Consider the following 14,686-nt stretch of genomic DNA (forward strand, 5'->3'; position numbering starts at 1 on the left):
ACTGGGATTCCCTGGAGCTAGCATAATACTGAAAATAAACGTACAGTCGAGGGTCTCCAAGCATTTTTTAAGCGATATAACAATTGACCACACTTTCAATGATAATAGTATCCTTCTGGGTCATTTATTATGAAACCTTACATGTTGATAAATGATAATCAACTACAAAAATGGAACTATGCTACCGCGCCTCTCTATATACATGTATTGACATGTCGTGGTGTTTACATAAGTATACTAGTTTTCCTAAAACGTATGAGGTAATTCTTTATCCCTTAAAATGACATCCTTGTTAGGCCAAAGATATCAAATACCTTAATACCACATTAAGGGAAAAATATATATAACTAATAAAATTGAGCCAAAAATAAAGTTCTTATAAAAAAGAACTAGGGAAAAATGAAAAAACCCATCAACGCAATTGTTTTCTTGCTTGAAAGGATTGGCGGTATGGTGAGCTTGTGGTTATTGTAACCCATCCACCTCTAGATCATTTTCAAGCCAGTGTATAACATATTAAAAACCTTGAGTAAACTCATATATCACCTGCAACATTAACATTTTGAAAGTTTTTAAAATGTTAGCACAGATTAACAAAATCTACTAAAAATTATTTAAATTCTTTGGTGTATTACCTGGACAACTCGAGCAGTGTAGCCGTAGTCCATCAACACAAGTCTCCTCAAATCAAACACCTAATCCCACTCAACCTCCGTATTACCCCAGCCTACATAAATCATATAGGCTATCAACAGTAGGTTCAAAAAATCATCTGTTGGGCCCCTGATTCTGATCCCACTCAGCATAAGGTCTCTTGATAAAATATATCCTGATAATGCTGATTTGCATAGTTAACAACATCCAGCATCTTTATAGTGAACTCAAAAGAGACTCGGATTACCAAGAAAACGGAAACATTTGTCAGACTCAACCTGCCAAAAAGATTCGGAGGTTACAATAGTTCAGCAACGAAAATTTCCCATCTGCTAGGCTTGTAATAATTACTCATTCATAGCCTTTGCTACCTTGTAAAAACTTATAAAATAATTTCATTTACATACCGGCTTGATTACTTTTGCACCAAAATAAGGTTATTATCACTTATGAGAGAACAAATAAAGAGCTTTCAATTTCCTACTTAGCTTCAAAAAAGGATTACCAGTTCCAACTTAAGAGAAGAATGTTATGTTACTTTCAACTTCTTTAAAAATAGCTAACTAAAACTCCATTAAAGCAACCACTTAATAGCTCATGTATACTGAAAATCCAGAAGGCCTTGAAAAGTGCTAAAATGTGCCTTAATAGAAGCAGCTCTGAGGCGTCGTTATACACTGTTTCTAGAATCGCTTCCTTTTACCACCTCGACACACACTCAAGAGCTTTTAAAAACACCTATTTCCTAGATGTGCTGTTTTAAACCAAGGTATACAGAAAAGGGATTACAAGAAAGTAAACTGCCCAAAAAGATAAAGTTGATGAAAAGTGAAGTACAAGGGAGTGGCAACGATAGAAAATACTACATAGATTCTTTCAAATAGATGTGAAATTCAAAGGGCTAGACAAGTCGATCTGTATCCCTACTTGTTGCTCAAGAAGTTTAGAAGTTATCTTCTAATATTCTCTCCAAAGCAATTTCAGGCCATCTAAGTAAAATTGGGTTGATTCAGGTTATGCTTCGTTTCTAACGAGTTAAAGTGGGTAAAATATAGATAACAGACAGAAAAAACTTGTCCAGAAGTTGCCTAAAGTGTAGATTCATTGCAAATATCCTAGATCATAATATTTAAAAAACTTATAATCATATTCGATACACTACTCAATCTAAATTACATTCCATGCAAGTATAAGAATGCTTCAGGTCAGCCCAGCTAGGCCCTTTTTGACCCATCCTGACTTGACCAGTTATACCCTACCTGACCCACTTATTCTGCCACCACTGATTGTCACATACGGTGTTGAATACAACTTTGACTCCGTGTAGACAAGTTAATTACACGAATCATAATTGTTTGTCTCTAAGGATTTCCTAACAAATATGTTTAGTCATTTGATTGTTCCCTGTGCACTCAACTGTTGGCTAGGGTTCTATCAGATATGAACCAAATGGTTCTCTAAAGGATCATGCTGCAGGCCTTCTCATTTCCGAGTTATTGATAGGTACATGGTTCAGTTAGTATAGCGAACAAGACCTTAAGCATAAGGTTGAAGAGGCATGAAGAGAAGCTGAATAGCATGAGTTAGTAGTCTATATCATTCATATGCCATTAAATAGGTTTTCACACAACACATGAGCTTCTAATGAAAAACACTAATTACACTCTCGCAAGGTCCAAAGCTCACCAACGAAGCAACCTACGGACTTTATTTCCGCATAACTCTACCATCTAACTTATGTCATTTGTATGAGCTTTCACAATCTGATTATAATGCATCATCATGATTTTAACCTAACTTGCACCTCCATGAGTCAAATAGTAAAGTAGAGAACCAGACCATATGAGTTCAAAAAGAACAGATTAGCAACTATCAAATCATCATAATTACAACCTAAATCGCCCCTCCATGCATCAGACAGCAAACTAAAAATTAAACCATTGATCTTGCATATTTAAATGTAATCTGTTTCAGATATTAATTACACTTCTCAGAGAAGCAATCTTCCTTTAACCGTCACTCCATCAAGTAAAGTAGTTACCTAGAACACTATACCATAGATGTTCCCGCATTTCATTTTAACTTTAGTTCAAGACAGTTTACCCTAGTTAGACAGACAATATTCCTTTACTACGGCCCATCCCTGTTGACCTAGATCTTAATTTCTACTAGTATCTCATATCTACATATTAATGTTTACCGTTTAGGCTTTAGCCAGATTCTCAACCTTATCATCATCCCGCAACTTAAGTAATAGACCTCCTACTAGTATTCCATTGTCCAGTGCATTCTGTAATGATAAGTCATTTTCTTAAGGCTATCATGCATAAACAATCAGAATATGAGTTCTCTAGTGACTAATCTACATGTGTTTCTGGGTCTTGTTAACGTTACTTGTTGAATAACATTTATTACTCATTAGAACTTTAAACATACAGAGTTCATTGATTGCCAAGATGCAGAAACCTCAATACTATGACAGGAATCCTCTTATCACAAAGAAACCAGAATATGATTGTATCAAAGACAGAAAAAATCATATTCCAATACTCCAGAAGGTTTAAACCAGGCAAAGGGAGAACATATCAAATTCAACAAGTCATTTAAATAGAAATAAAGCAATTCAAACAAATTCGACAAATCCAAAAAAAAAACAAAAACTCTTAAAGCATAATACTACAGAGAATCCTTGAACTTGGCAAAACGATAGAAAAGCTCCTGATCAATGGGTACACTTTTAAGAAGTGAGAGAAAAGTACAAGGCAAAAAAAAAAAAAAAAAAAAAAATATGTCAATGTAAACAAGTCAAAAGTGAGCAATAAACACCCAAACAATCCGTCCAACAAACTATATTAAAATCAAAAGCTCCCCTCTTAACATACACATCAGAATAACGGCATAATAGTTTCACCAAAAGAATAGCATCAGAAATACATCACATTGTTCAAGTAAATAATGAAGGACACCAAAAAAGTAGCTTGAACATAAAGTATTCTTCAGGTATACTGTAATACTTGAAGTCTAATGCTACCAAAGGATCTGCTCTAGGCTAGGCATACATTAGCCTGGTCAGAAATCAAGATATAAAAAGCCACAAAACTTCATTTCTATCAGGTGTTCAATCATGTGCACATGATTTATATATATTGGGTATTTCATATATATAGTTAGATACACACACGTTCGATGGCCAGATTGGAAACACCACATAACTCCCGTCCTCTTAAGATTCATTAGACCAGTTAATTCATTTTTGTTGGATGCTATATTAGTTAATAAAGTATATAGAAGGCATATTCATGTTACAATGTCACATACTCTTGCACCAGAATTGCCATCATTTTAAAGTTTTCCTTGTCCAAAATCCTATCTTTTGAGTATTTATTAATCATACATAGAAACTAGAAAGTGCTTGCAATATCGCATATGCATGAGACTGCTCGAATCTACATACATGATCAGAACTCAAAGTATACTATGTCAACATATTGACTAAAGAACTCTTTGCAAAAAGTCATGTTAGGTTTTCAAAATTGTAACTACATTTAGCCCGTGGCTAATAACAAATTCAAAACAACGTAATAACTGAATATATGTCCAATAAGTAAAGTGTCATAGTATAATACTAATGATGCACACCTGATAACAGCAAGCAATGAGCCGTTTTGCATGCACCGATGGCCTTAAGGACTGCCAAGCGCAAGTGCAACATCAGTAAGCCGATTCATTTACACAGCCACGGGGATATCTATGTTTTTGCAATTTGAAGCATCTCCTTGTGGGACCCGTGTGGCCGATGCAGCTTTCCTTATTTTAGACGCTTCTTTGGGCATCCCAGCCTTTAGAAGACGTGAAACCAATGAATTTACAGTAAGAGAATCTGGGGCACAGCCAACTATTAGCATGTTGTCAAATAGACTTATAGCCTCAATCATTCGCCCTTTCATACAATGCCCAATGATTAAGATGGTAAATGTCATTTTATCGGGTTTGCACCTTTTCTCTTCCATTTCCTTAACAATCACATTAGCCTCATCCACATTCCCCGCTTTGCAAAAACCGTCAATTACGAAGTTGTAAACAAAAGCTTTAGAAACAATATCATCTCTCCTTTTCAATTGTCTTAAGAGGTCACGAGCCTCATTTAGTCTACTTTCTCTACACAAAGAACGGATGAGAATGGAAAATGTGTGCAGATTAGGAGATATATTTCTTCTATTCATCTCATCCCAAACCTTTAAGCCCCGCGGGAGTTCTCCTACAAGACAATGGCCATCAATTATTGATGTAAAGGTGATAACGTCAGGATTACAACCAAGACTAAGCATTCTTTCATACATATTTAAGGCAGAGACCATATTGCCAATCTTACCAAACCCATCAATCATGACATTAAACGTAACAGTGTTAGGTCTAATTCCCTGGTCCATCATATCATCAAATAAAACCATTGCCTCTTCCATTTTACCTAGCTTGCAATAACCTTTTATAACAGAAGTAAAAGTCACGACATCAGGTGAACATCCTTCTACACTACAAACATCTTTCAACAACTTATGTGCTTTATCGACATTCCCAACAAGACAAAATCCTTTCATAAGAGTATTATACGTAACTAAATCAGGCATACAACCAAACTCCCTCATTTTATCGAGAAACCCAAAAGCCTTATCAACCTCCCTAACTCCGCAAAGTCCATTGATGACTATATTAAAGGAGCACGCATCAACCGAACAACATTTTGATCTCAAAATAACGTTTTCCAAATACTCAAATGCCTCATTCACGCGGTTACTGTTCACTAACAACCTCAAAAACCTATTAATCACAACGAAACTAAGCACCCCACCGTTTCCCACCCCTTCCCGACAATAATCAAAAATCAACTCTTTGGCAACTTCAAAGTTACCCGCGTTCACAAACGACGTAACAACAAATCCCAAAAGAACACAATCCGGCAACAAAAACCCATCAACCCTCATCAAATCATAAACCTTTTTCGCTAAATCAAAAACACCCAGACGACAAAACGAATCCAAAAGAAAACTATAAGTATCAACAGTATGACCAATATTCAACACATTCTTACTATATTCTAAAAACCCAAAAGCTAAATGTGGGTCATTCCAATAACAATTCATATGATGTATTACACTAAAGGCAATAGAGGAAGTCATATTCTTTCTCAAATAATCGGAAACACGGAATTCTTTCACTGAGGACTTTCGTCGAACAGTTAATGTGCATACTAATTTAACAAACCAAACAGACATGTTAGTAGTGGGTCTTTGAAACTTACCTTGTGAGTTTGATATTGATGAATATTTTTGGATCTTAGATATGATTACATGGGTTTTCTGGGTATGATTAATTAACCTTAATAGCATTGTTAATTAATATATAATCCTATAGTATGTAATTTATAAAAAGGGTATTGAAGAAATGCAAAAGTGTGACTGAAAAACCCTCATCGGAATATTTTAGGATGAAATGAAAAAAATTGTGTGTGTGTTTGGGGGGTGGCCGGGTGGGTCACAGGCGAGCTGAGATTAAATGAAGGTGTGTGATCTTAGGGGAGGCTTGACTTAGGTCCGGGAAGAGATGAATGGGATTGGGCTAGAAAGTAGAGTAGCCCAAGTGTGATTTTGTAAGGTTTATATTGGGCTTCTAATTGCGGCCCATGTACTAATGGCCCTTTTTCAGGGTGGCTGATTGGGTCGATGATTCCAAAAACAGTCTCTCAATTCTCCAACGACAAACAAACTCGTATCCGATAAGAAAATTCAAAACCAGACACGTTATGGACGAGTTTGGGTATGCGGATTTAGGGCGGGTATGGAGAGGATTTTAACTTTTTTTAGCGGGTTCAGGTCCAAGGATGTTTTTATAGAAACGTGCATTACCCAACCGTATACCTGAAATCAGTATATCCGACCCATATATTATATCACATAAAAATAATAATATGCATACATCTAAAGGATGTTCCTATTAGCTCCCCAAATACACTTAATTCTTTGAGTCACTAGGTAATTTTGCATTATTACAAATTTAGAGTACAACAACAACAACAACAACATGACCCAATCCTTGCGCGGGGTATGGGGGAGGTAAGCTGTAGACAGTCTTACCTCTACACAAAGGTAGAGAGACTGCTTCCATATGGACCTCCGGCCATAAAAGAAGTGCAAGGCGGAAAATGAGAAATGTTTAGAAAATCATACTTGTCTGTCGCGAATCTGAAAAGAAGACATACCTGTCTGCTGGGTCCGGCTACTATGCGGGTTGAACGTTTATCACTCATGCGTCCTACCGATATCTTAGAAACATGTTTGACAATACAAATACAAATACAAATACGAAAGCAACCATATTGGGCATATTAAACAACATAAAAGTAGCAAACTAATACGTAACTCGAACAAGTAGTGGGAAACAACAAGACAAACATACAAATAAATAAGAAATGACAAAACCTGAAAAGATCCCGATTGAGCCAAGACAATAACTACCTCTAAACAACCTCTAGAAAAAAGGACCATAGGCCACCTAGCTATCCTAATCCTAATCCTCTCACATGCTCTTCTAAACCAATAAACTAGTCCTAAATCCCTAGTCCTCTAGATAAACTCTAATTGGTCATGTCCTCCGACAGCTATCTTGGGGGAAACAAACACAAGAGTAACCTCCCCCCTCGGTTTAGGCCTTTCGAGACTCAAGGCCAAAAACCCCTACGAAAGGTCACAGAGAACCAATGTCTAAATAAAAAAGTCTACTTAATCTAAAACCCATATGCCTTACTCTCGCATTCCATTACCTCTACCTGGAAGCTCCTCTAACGCATTCGGAATTCCGTATTTCCACCTCCATCTACCTACCACTCTTCCTGTCACGTCAAAGTCCTCTGTAGCGTAGCTAAGCCACTTTTCTAGGCCAAACCCTCACACACCTCCTTTGGCAAGGTAGAATTGTATTTTTACTCTATAGTTTTATTTTTCTTCAAGTCACTCGGTTATCTACTTTTAGTGTGAATAAGTGTTTATAGTTAATATACTTTAGTGTCTAGGTATGTGAAATATATTACCTTAGCCATATGTGCAATTCATTAATATGGCTAACCAACAATATACTTTTATGTATATCTGTTTTTTTTTCTATCAGAATGCATAAGTTCATAACCTATATCATAGTTCAGAAGTTGTAAATGTTATGACTAATCCTAATTTCAAAAAAATGATACTTCTAATATGAATGTGTTAAAATTAATTGTGTAAAGTGATATATATATTGAAAGGGTAAAAACAATATAAAAAAATCCAACAAACTCTCAACGTTTAGATTTAACAAAAAGTTTCAAAAATCGAGGTCTCACACGCTCTTAACATTCATTTACATCGGCTGCATGATGCCGATTTCACTTGCCAAAGTCGCGTGAAGAACAAAGCTGACAAATGAGGGATAATGAGACTGAGATGCTGATCTGTACTGACAAAAGCTAAAAATAAAACTATTACACTATTTATCTTTATGTGTACTACTGTAAATTACTAATTTAATATGATCCCGTTAATAAAATGTAAATAAAAAAAAAAGGTTTACTATTGAAAGTTGACCAAGTCTTTATCTGTTTATCATTAATAGCCATAATACCTGTTTTTACGAAAACACCCTTCAAATTGTTCACATAAAAAGTTATTTGGCTGTTTAAAAACCATACAAAAGTGTAATTCTCATAATTTGGTACTTTGGCCTTTTTCAATGGCCCGGGTCCCATGAAAACGAATGTACCAATATCCCTATCATAATTTGGTAACCAAAAGTCCAATTGTCAAACAGCACAGAAACTTCTTTGCACCTTCCCCTGTTTTACATCCACTAAAAAAAACAGAGCCAAGTCATACATACACAAACACAAACACAAAACAAAACAATTTTCATTCATTCATTCATTCTGCCAAATCTATTCTAACAAAAACACACACACACACACATATATGGCTTCTAATGATAGTGAAGATCTTTCTCACTTAAAAGGGGTTGTTGTAATCACACTCCCACCTCCAAATAATCCATCTTTAGGCAAAACCATCACTGCTTTCACTATCCCAAACCAAAACCCATACCCAAATCAAAACCCAAATCCAAACACACCATTACCAATTTCATTCCAAGATTCAAGAAGACCAGTTTTTGATCACCCAAGAAGAAAGATTTCTTGGACCCTTTTGGGAATTCTTGTTTTTGGATTACTAACTTTTTGTTCAATACAATCCCCACAAAATCTTTTTAAGTCAACTTTAGGGCCTTTAACTCAAGTTGACCAAAATAATAAAGATAAAGATGATAATAAGAATAATACTAGTTGTTTTGTTTTTCCATTGTATTCGAAATTGGGGTTTGGTGAATTGGTGGGAGGAAGTAGAGATATGGAGGTTAAGTTAGGTAAATTTTCGATGTTTGGTTCTTCGAAAAGTTCGATTTTGCCTGTTGATGATGGAGGGTTGCCTAATAAGGTGACAGTTAGGAGTAGTGCAGTTTTGCCTGTTAATGGAGATGAGCTTAGAGATGGGTATGTCACACTTTTTTTACTATGCTTATTATGGATTCTAATATTTTTATGTGTATATATATGTATATATATAGTTAGTAGATGAAGTTTTTAGTTTAAAGTATGAAACTTTTGAAGAATTATTTCCCATACATGTAATTCTTGATATTTTTTGGGTTTAATTGAAATGAACATAGGAGGGGTGTCCCAAACCTGGTCGCCGGCCGGGTCCCATACCTGGCCTTTAACGGGATTGTGTATCGTTTTTGTTGTTGAACATAGTTGGGGTGTGATTGTGTATGTACATGATGTTTAAGTGAAAAAGACCACTCCATATTAAATTGTATGGATTGGATATTAGTATATTAGTATTGAAAATGGAAATGCATGTGACGAGTTGCCATGATAAAGCCCTAACTATTCATAGCCGTAATGAAGTCATTATCTGATCATACAATAAACAATCATCACTTTGTAAATGCACATCTGAACACGCGCACGTTTGTTATTTAAACAAACACTGAAATCTGAGTTCTATAATGCTTTTGTTTCTCTGTGGTTTGTGTATAAACTTATGACTTTAACAAAATCTCTACTTCTACAGTTGCATTTTCTGTTTTCTGATCAATATATCCGAAGTTCACTTTTTTATTCTAGCTTCTGTTTATGACTTTGAAAGTTATAAGTTTCGTATGTTTTGAGTCAAGCACAGGACTAAAATTGGTTATTTCTAAATACATCTCATAATATTGTGATGTTCCTATTAAAATTTTCTTGAATTGATGTTTTGTTTTCAGTCACCACTTCTACTTAATATTCTAAAATTTTATATGTTGCCCTGAAACTATTTTTATAACGTGCTATGTTTATTTGGTCATTTGAAAACGATGCAGGCTTTATTACACACAGATTAATGTCGGAAGCCCTCCAAGACCGTATTTCCTTGACGTAGATACTGGTAGTGACTTGACATGGATTCAATGTGATGCCCCATGCACTAGCTGTGCCAAGGTAATGCTGAACCATAATCAAGTGATTTGCATGAAGATTTTGACTGTTATCCGGATTTAAGAATACAAATGGCAAAAATCCGTGGGTCGGGTAACAGGCCAAAATGTTTGTTCGTTATAAATATAACATAACCTAAATTGATCCATTTATAAGTAGTGTTTTAAAGTTGCATACTCTACATACAAAGAAATAAGGAGGTAAATAGTTTCATATATAAATCTGTAATCATCCATCCCAATTGAAGACACTTTTTGCTCGACTCTTTTATGAAAAAATGTTTTTACTATCGAGTGGCCTCATAATAAGGACATAACAAAGTATATAGTGGACAGGGATCAAAGTAATCAATACCAACTTCGACTGTAAACGACCAAAAGGAGTTGTTAATTGGTTCTTGGTGAGAAGCCAAAAGGGAACATGCCATGCTTTTATCAGATGGAGGGATTAATATTTAATGTCAACAATGGAAAGAAACCACTAAAATGAAGGTGTTTAACATGGTGCAGGAAAAATAATTGTATGTGTTTCTGGTGCTTGAAATTGTAATAATAGCATTTGATCATCTAGTGTAAAATAAGGTTTTTAAGTAGTTAGGCTCTACATTTAGACAATAAAACCAAACACTCCTTAAGAAGAAAACATGCTCTGTAATCTTTTTCAATCTTTATTGAACAGCTATACGATAATCCAGCGCTATAACAAGAATTCTGATTGCAGGGAGCACACCCGTATTACAAGCCAGCTAGAGCAAATATCATATCTTCGAAAGATTCTTTCTGTTATGATTTCCAGCAAAACAGCAATTCTGGATCTTGTGCGTCTTGCAGCCAGTGTGATTATGAAATAGAGTATGCTGATCATAGCTCCTCACTGGGAGTCCTTTCAAGAGATGATCTTCGTCTAGTAGATGTAAACGAGTCACAAATTAATTCTAAAGTTATCATAGGGTACTATTCTTCTCTTGATTATCCTGAATAATTGTGCTATTTCGACCCGTGCACTTATGAATGGGCTGACTAGGGTTATGTTCCGTCTCTAACATATGAACGGGTAACATCAATTTAATAAGTTATAATGAAAACAGCTCAGACAGCTTGAAAGTGTCCAAATTTTTTATCAAAATGCATGAAACTTTCTAAATCATTTCATTTAGAAATTTAGATTACTAAAAATGTACTTTCTGTAATTTTTATCCTAAGACATTATTCCTTTTTTTAAACTGTAAAAGGTTTGGGCTAAAGTATTTCGGGCCAGCCTTCCTGATTTGACCTGGACACAATTTATGAGATTTACTTGAAACTGTTATGAATAGTTTACCAACCCGAATTATGCCACCTCTAGTCTTTTAACTTAAAACTTTCTTGATGATAATTGTTTTATATATTCATAACTAAAATCTGTCTATGTTATGCCATAGGTGTGCATATGATCAGCAAGGCATACTTTTGAACTCTTTGGCAAAAACAGATGGTATTCTTGGTCTTAGCAGAGCTAAAGTGAGCCTGCCTTCTCAATTAGCAAAACAAGGTATTATTGATAATGTGATCGGCCATTGTCTCACTTCTGATTCCGTAAGTGGCGGATACATGTTCTTAGGAGGTGAATTGGTGCCACAAGCTAAGATGTTTTGGGTTCCAATGCTCAATGATGCTTCCATGTGAGCAGTTATTCTTTGATTTCTGTTTATGTGCAACTAGTTTCGGTTATATTGAACCTGTTTAGTCATTACCTTAGTGGGCATGACTATTAAATATCATAATTAGGATGAAAAAATATACATGGTCTTTCTCCCCTTACCCTTCATCTAGAGGTGGCAAAATAGGTGCCTATGTAATTGTTTAATTCGTTTGGGTCAAAATGAGTAATTTTTTAGTACCAGTGGATTGGGTTGACATACTTCTATTTATATGATTGATGTTTTAAATGTGATTGCAGAAGTTATATGATTGCAATATTAAATTAATTTCTTCTAATAAATAAAATTTGGAGATTATGTATTAGAACACTTTTGACCTTTTCTTTATGTTTTTTACTACGAAAAGCTTTAGAGATGAATTATAACCCTGATTTTCACATACGTAGGTAAATGGGTCTTCAAACTTTAAACACCCTACAATAGGGTATCCTAAAACGTACATAATTATTTACCTATAGAAATATGTTGAAGCAATTGACGAAGCTCTTTTTGAATATCTGATAAAGCTGTGTTTATTACAAATTGGAAAATCTAGCAAATATATCATGGATGTTTGTCCCTTACACAAAGTTGTTTATCAATAATCATCTCTATGAAAGATAGTGTATTACTTATGTCAAAGGGAGTGTTTTTCATCTGCTATTATTATACGAACTTTACCTTTTAACGAGGAAAAACATATAGGGCTGTTTAATTTTGATTTTCTGTTTATAGAAGGTCAATTTTGTTAGATGTGTATAATGTGTGGAGTTCTTGTAAGAAATCTTATCAGAGACAAACCCAAAATTTATAATTATCCATAGTTGCAAGCAAATGATAATCTGATTATCTCTTTAGAGACTCAAACACCCCCTCATACACGTACAAAATACCATCTAAATTGTGAAATGTCCAAAGTATCATTTGTGTTCTGTTTCATTTCTTCATTCTCTGATATCTACCTTTCTTTGTTTAGGAATTATCTTGCTGAAGTTTCTAAAGTGACTTATGGATCGAAACAACTTGGTTTGGATCGTCAAACAAAGGGAAATGGACGAGTAGTCTTTGATAGCGGGAGTTCTTATACATACTTCACGAAACAAGCTTATTCTGATTTAACTAATACGGTAAGGACCTTACTCACATAAAATAGGGTAGATATAATTTTGTCACGTTTGTTCTTTTGTAACATTTTTATGTACATATTGCAGCTTAAAGATATCTCACGTGATGGCTTTATACAAGACACTTCAGATACAACACTTCCCATTTGTTGGCGACCCAAAACTCCAATAAGGTACTGTAAAAACTCTACACTAGAGTAGAATTACGATAGAAGTGGCAACGGGGTGGATTGGGGACCTGGCGTTTCATAGTACAAGTCAGAATGCGAGATGGGACTGAGTTAACCTGCAAATATTGTATTTTTTTTTTCCATTTTTATTAGTTAATATGTTAGTTATAATTAAAAAGTTTTTGTTTTTATATAGTAATAGTAATCTAAATATGCGAGTAAAAAGTGATTTATGAAGTTGTATTGCATCAAAGCAACTGTGTGGTGTAAAAGTAGTAAAGGGTAGTATAGCTTACAGTCTATTGTATATTTTCCAAGATGATTGATTCTATTGTTCATGGCTGTCCTGAGTTAGCTGGTGTTTGTGTCGTTATATTTACTGAAAATTTTGCGGGATACCCATTTTATGGGATGGACATTGGGGACAACTCTGTATCACATTCTGCCTGAGGCGCTAATGGCCCATTAAGACAGGCACTGTTTAGCTTTAGATAATTTGTCCTCTGTAGTAGATATATGTTTATGTGTATTGTGTCATAATACAAAGATGTTCTAGGTTCCAGCTTGAGGTACCTATTGTTGTATTTCCTATGTTAGAAACTTACAAATTCTAATTTGCTAACAGATCCATCAAAGATGTTAACAAATTCTTCAAGCCACTCACTCTTCAGTTTGGGAGGAAGTGGTGGACTATTTCAACAAATTTACAGATACCTCCAGAGGGCTACTTGACCATGAGTGTAAGAATTGTATTGTTAAGTTTCATCCAGTTTCATTTATAAAAGCCACATGACATAAAATAATTTTTTGTGTATGTAGAACAAGGGCAATGTGTGCCTGGGCGTCCTTGATGGTAGTGATTTACTTGATGGATCACATATCGTTCTTGGAGGTATAATTTCATTACTTGTATTAGCATATGAAAAGATATTTTCTTGAGTAATAGTGCCTGTAGATATGCATATCCAAACAGCCCCTTGCTCAAATGTTTTTGGTAGTTTAATCTTGTGGAACAAAAGTAATACATTCATGCATACTTCCTACATGCGACTATGCAAAAATGGTTAATATTGTTACTTTAGTCAAATACTTGTGAAACTCGACAACTTTATATTAATACAAGACATATTTTTATGGTATTAGCAACTCAAACTCTCCCCCAAGAGGTCTTTTCAAATAACATAGTTTTCTTATGCTCGCTATTCAGACATCTCAATGCGTGGGAATCTAATCGTCTATGATAACGTGAGGCAGAAAATTGGTTGGATGAGATCAGAATGTGCCGATCCAAAGCAATTCAGCAAATATCTTCCATCATTTTGAGACATGACACTCTTCATTCCCATGGTAAAATGTTATGATTGTAAATATTGTAACTTGTCTATTTTTGACCACTTCCTCCTGTGAACGTTTTTGTATTGTGCATCATGTAAATATACACCTCTTTAATATTCTCAGCTGGTTTCACATATTTGTAGATTGTACGAATACAGTTTTTTGGGGT

General features: G+C 34.9%; 2 protein-coding genes across 2 annotated transcripts; one reads left to right on the top strand and one right to left on the bottom strand.

Annotated features, from left to right (window-relative positions):
• Window positions 1–41: 41 nt before the first annotated feature.
• Window positions 42–6,186, bottom strand: LOC122605206 (pentatricopeptide repeat-containing protein At2g06000-like). Its single transcript, XM_043778107.1, has 3 exons — window positions 4,294–6,186; window positions 636–932; window positions 42–546 (listed from the first exon to the last, which is right to left on the bottom strand). Exon 1 carries the CDS (start codon window positions 6,039–6,041, stop codon window positions 4,383–4,385), a length of 1,659 nt encoding a protein of 552 aa, XP_043634042.1. The 5' UTR covers window positions 6,042–6,186; the 3' UTR covers window positions 42–546; window positions 636–932; window positions 4,294–4,382.
• A 2,382-nt stretch (window positions 6,187–8,568) lies between these two features.
• Window positions 8,569–14,636, top strand: LOC122603629 (aspartyl protease APCB1). Its single transcript, XM_043776384.1, has 9 exons — window positions 8,569–9,223; window positions 10,096–10,213; window positions 10,931–11,160; window positions 11,631–11,870; window positions 12,865–13,015; window positions 13,100–13,185; window positions 13,808–13,922; window positions 14,002–14,074; window positions 14,390–14,636. The coding sequence occupies exons 1-9, from the start codon at window positions 8,649–8,651 to the stop codon at window positions 14,503–14,505; spliced, it is 1,704 nt and encodes a 567-aa protein (XP_043632319.1). The 5' UTR covers window positions 8,569–8,648; the 3' UTR covers window positions 14,506–14,636.
• The last annotated feature ends 50 nt before the right edge of the window (window positions 14,637–14,686 follow it).

Source organism: Erigeron canadensis, chromosome 6, assembly GCF_010389155.1.
Source record: "Erigeron canadensis isolate Cc75 chromosome 6, C_canadensis_v1, whole genome shotgun sequence".
Classification (NCBI taxonomy): domain Eukaryota; kingdom Viridiplantae; phylum Streptophyta; class Magnoliopsida; order Asterales; family Asteraceae; genus Erigeron; species Erigeron canadensis.

Excerpts from the sequence above, each read along its gene's own strand:
- LOC122605206 (XM_043778107.1), bottom strand. The coding sequence starts at position 6,041 with ATGCTATTAAGGTTAATTAATCATACCCAGAAAACCCATGTAATCATA.
- LOC122603629 (XM_043776384.1), top strand. The coding sequence starts at position 8,649 with ATGGCTTCTAATGATAGTGAAGATCTTTCTCACTTAAAAGGGGTTGTT. Across the intron at positions 9,224-10,095 it reads GGAGATGAGCTTAGAGATGG|GCTTTATTACACACAGATTA; the intron begins GTATGTCACACT and ends AAAACGATGCAG. Across the intron at positions 13,016-13,099 it reads ATTCTGATTTAACTAATACG|CTTAAAGATATCTCACGTGA; the intron begins GTAAGGACCTTA and ends TACATATTGCAG.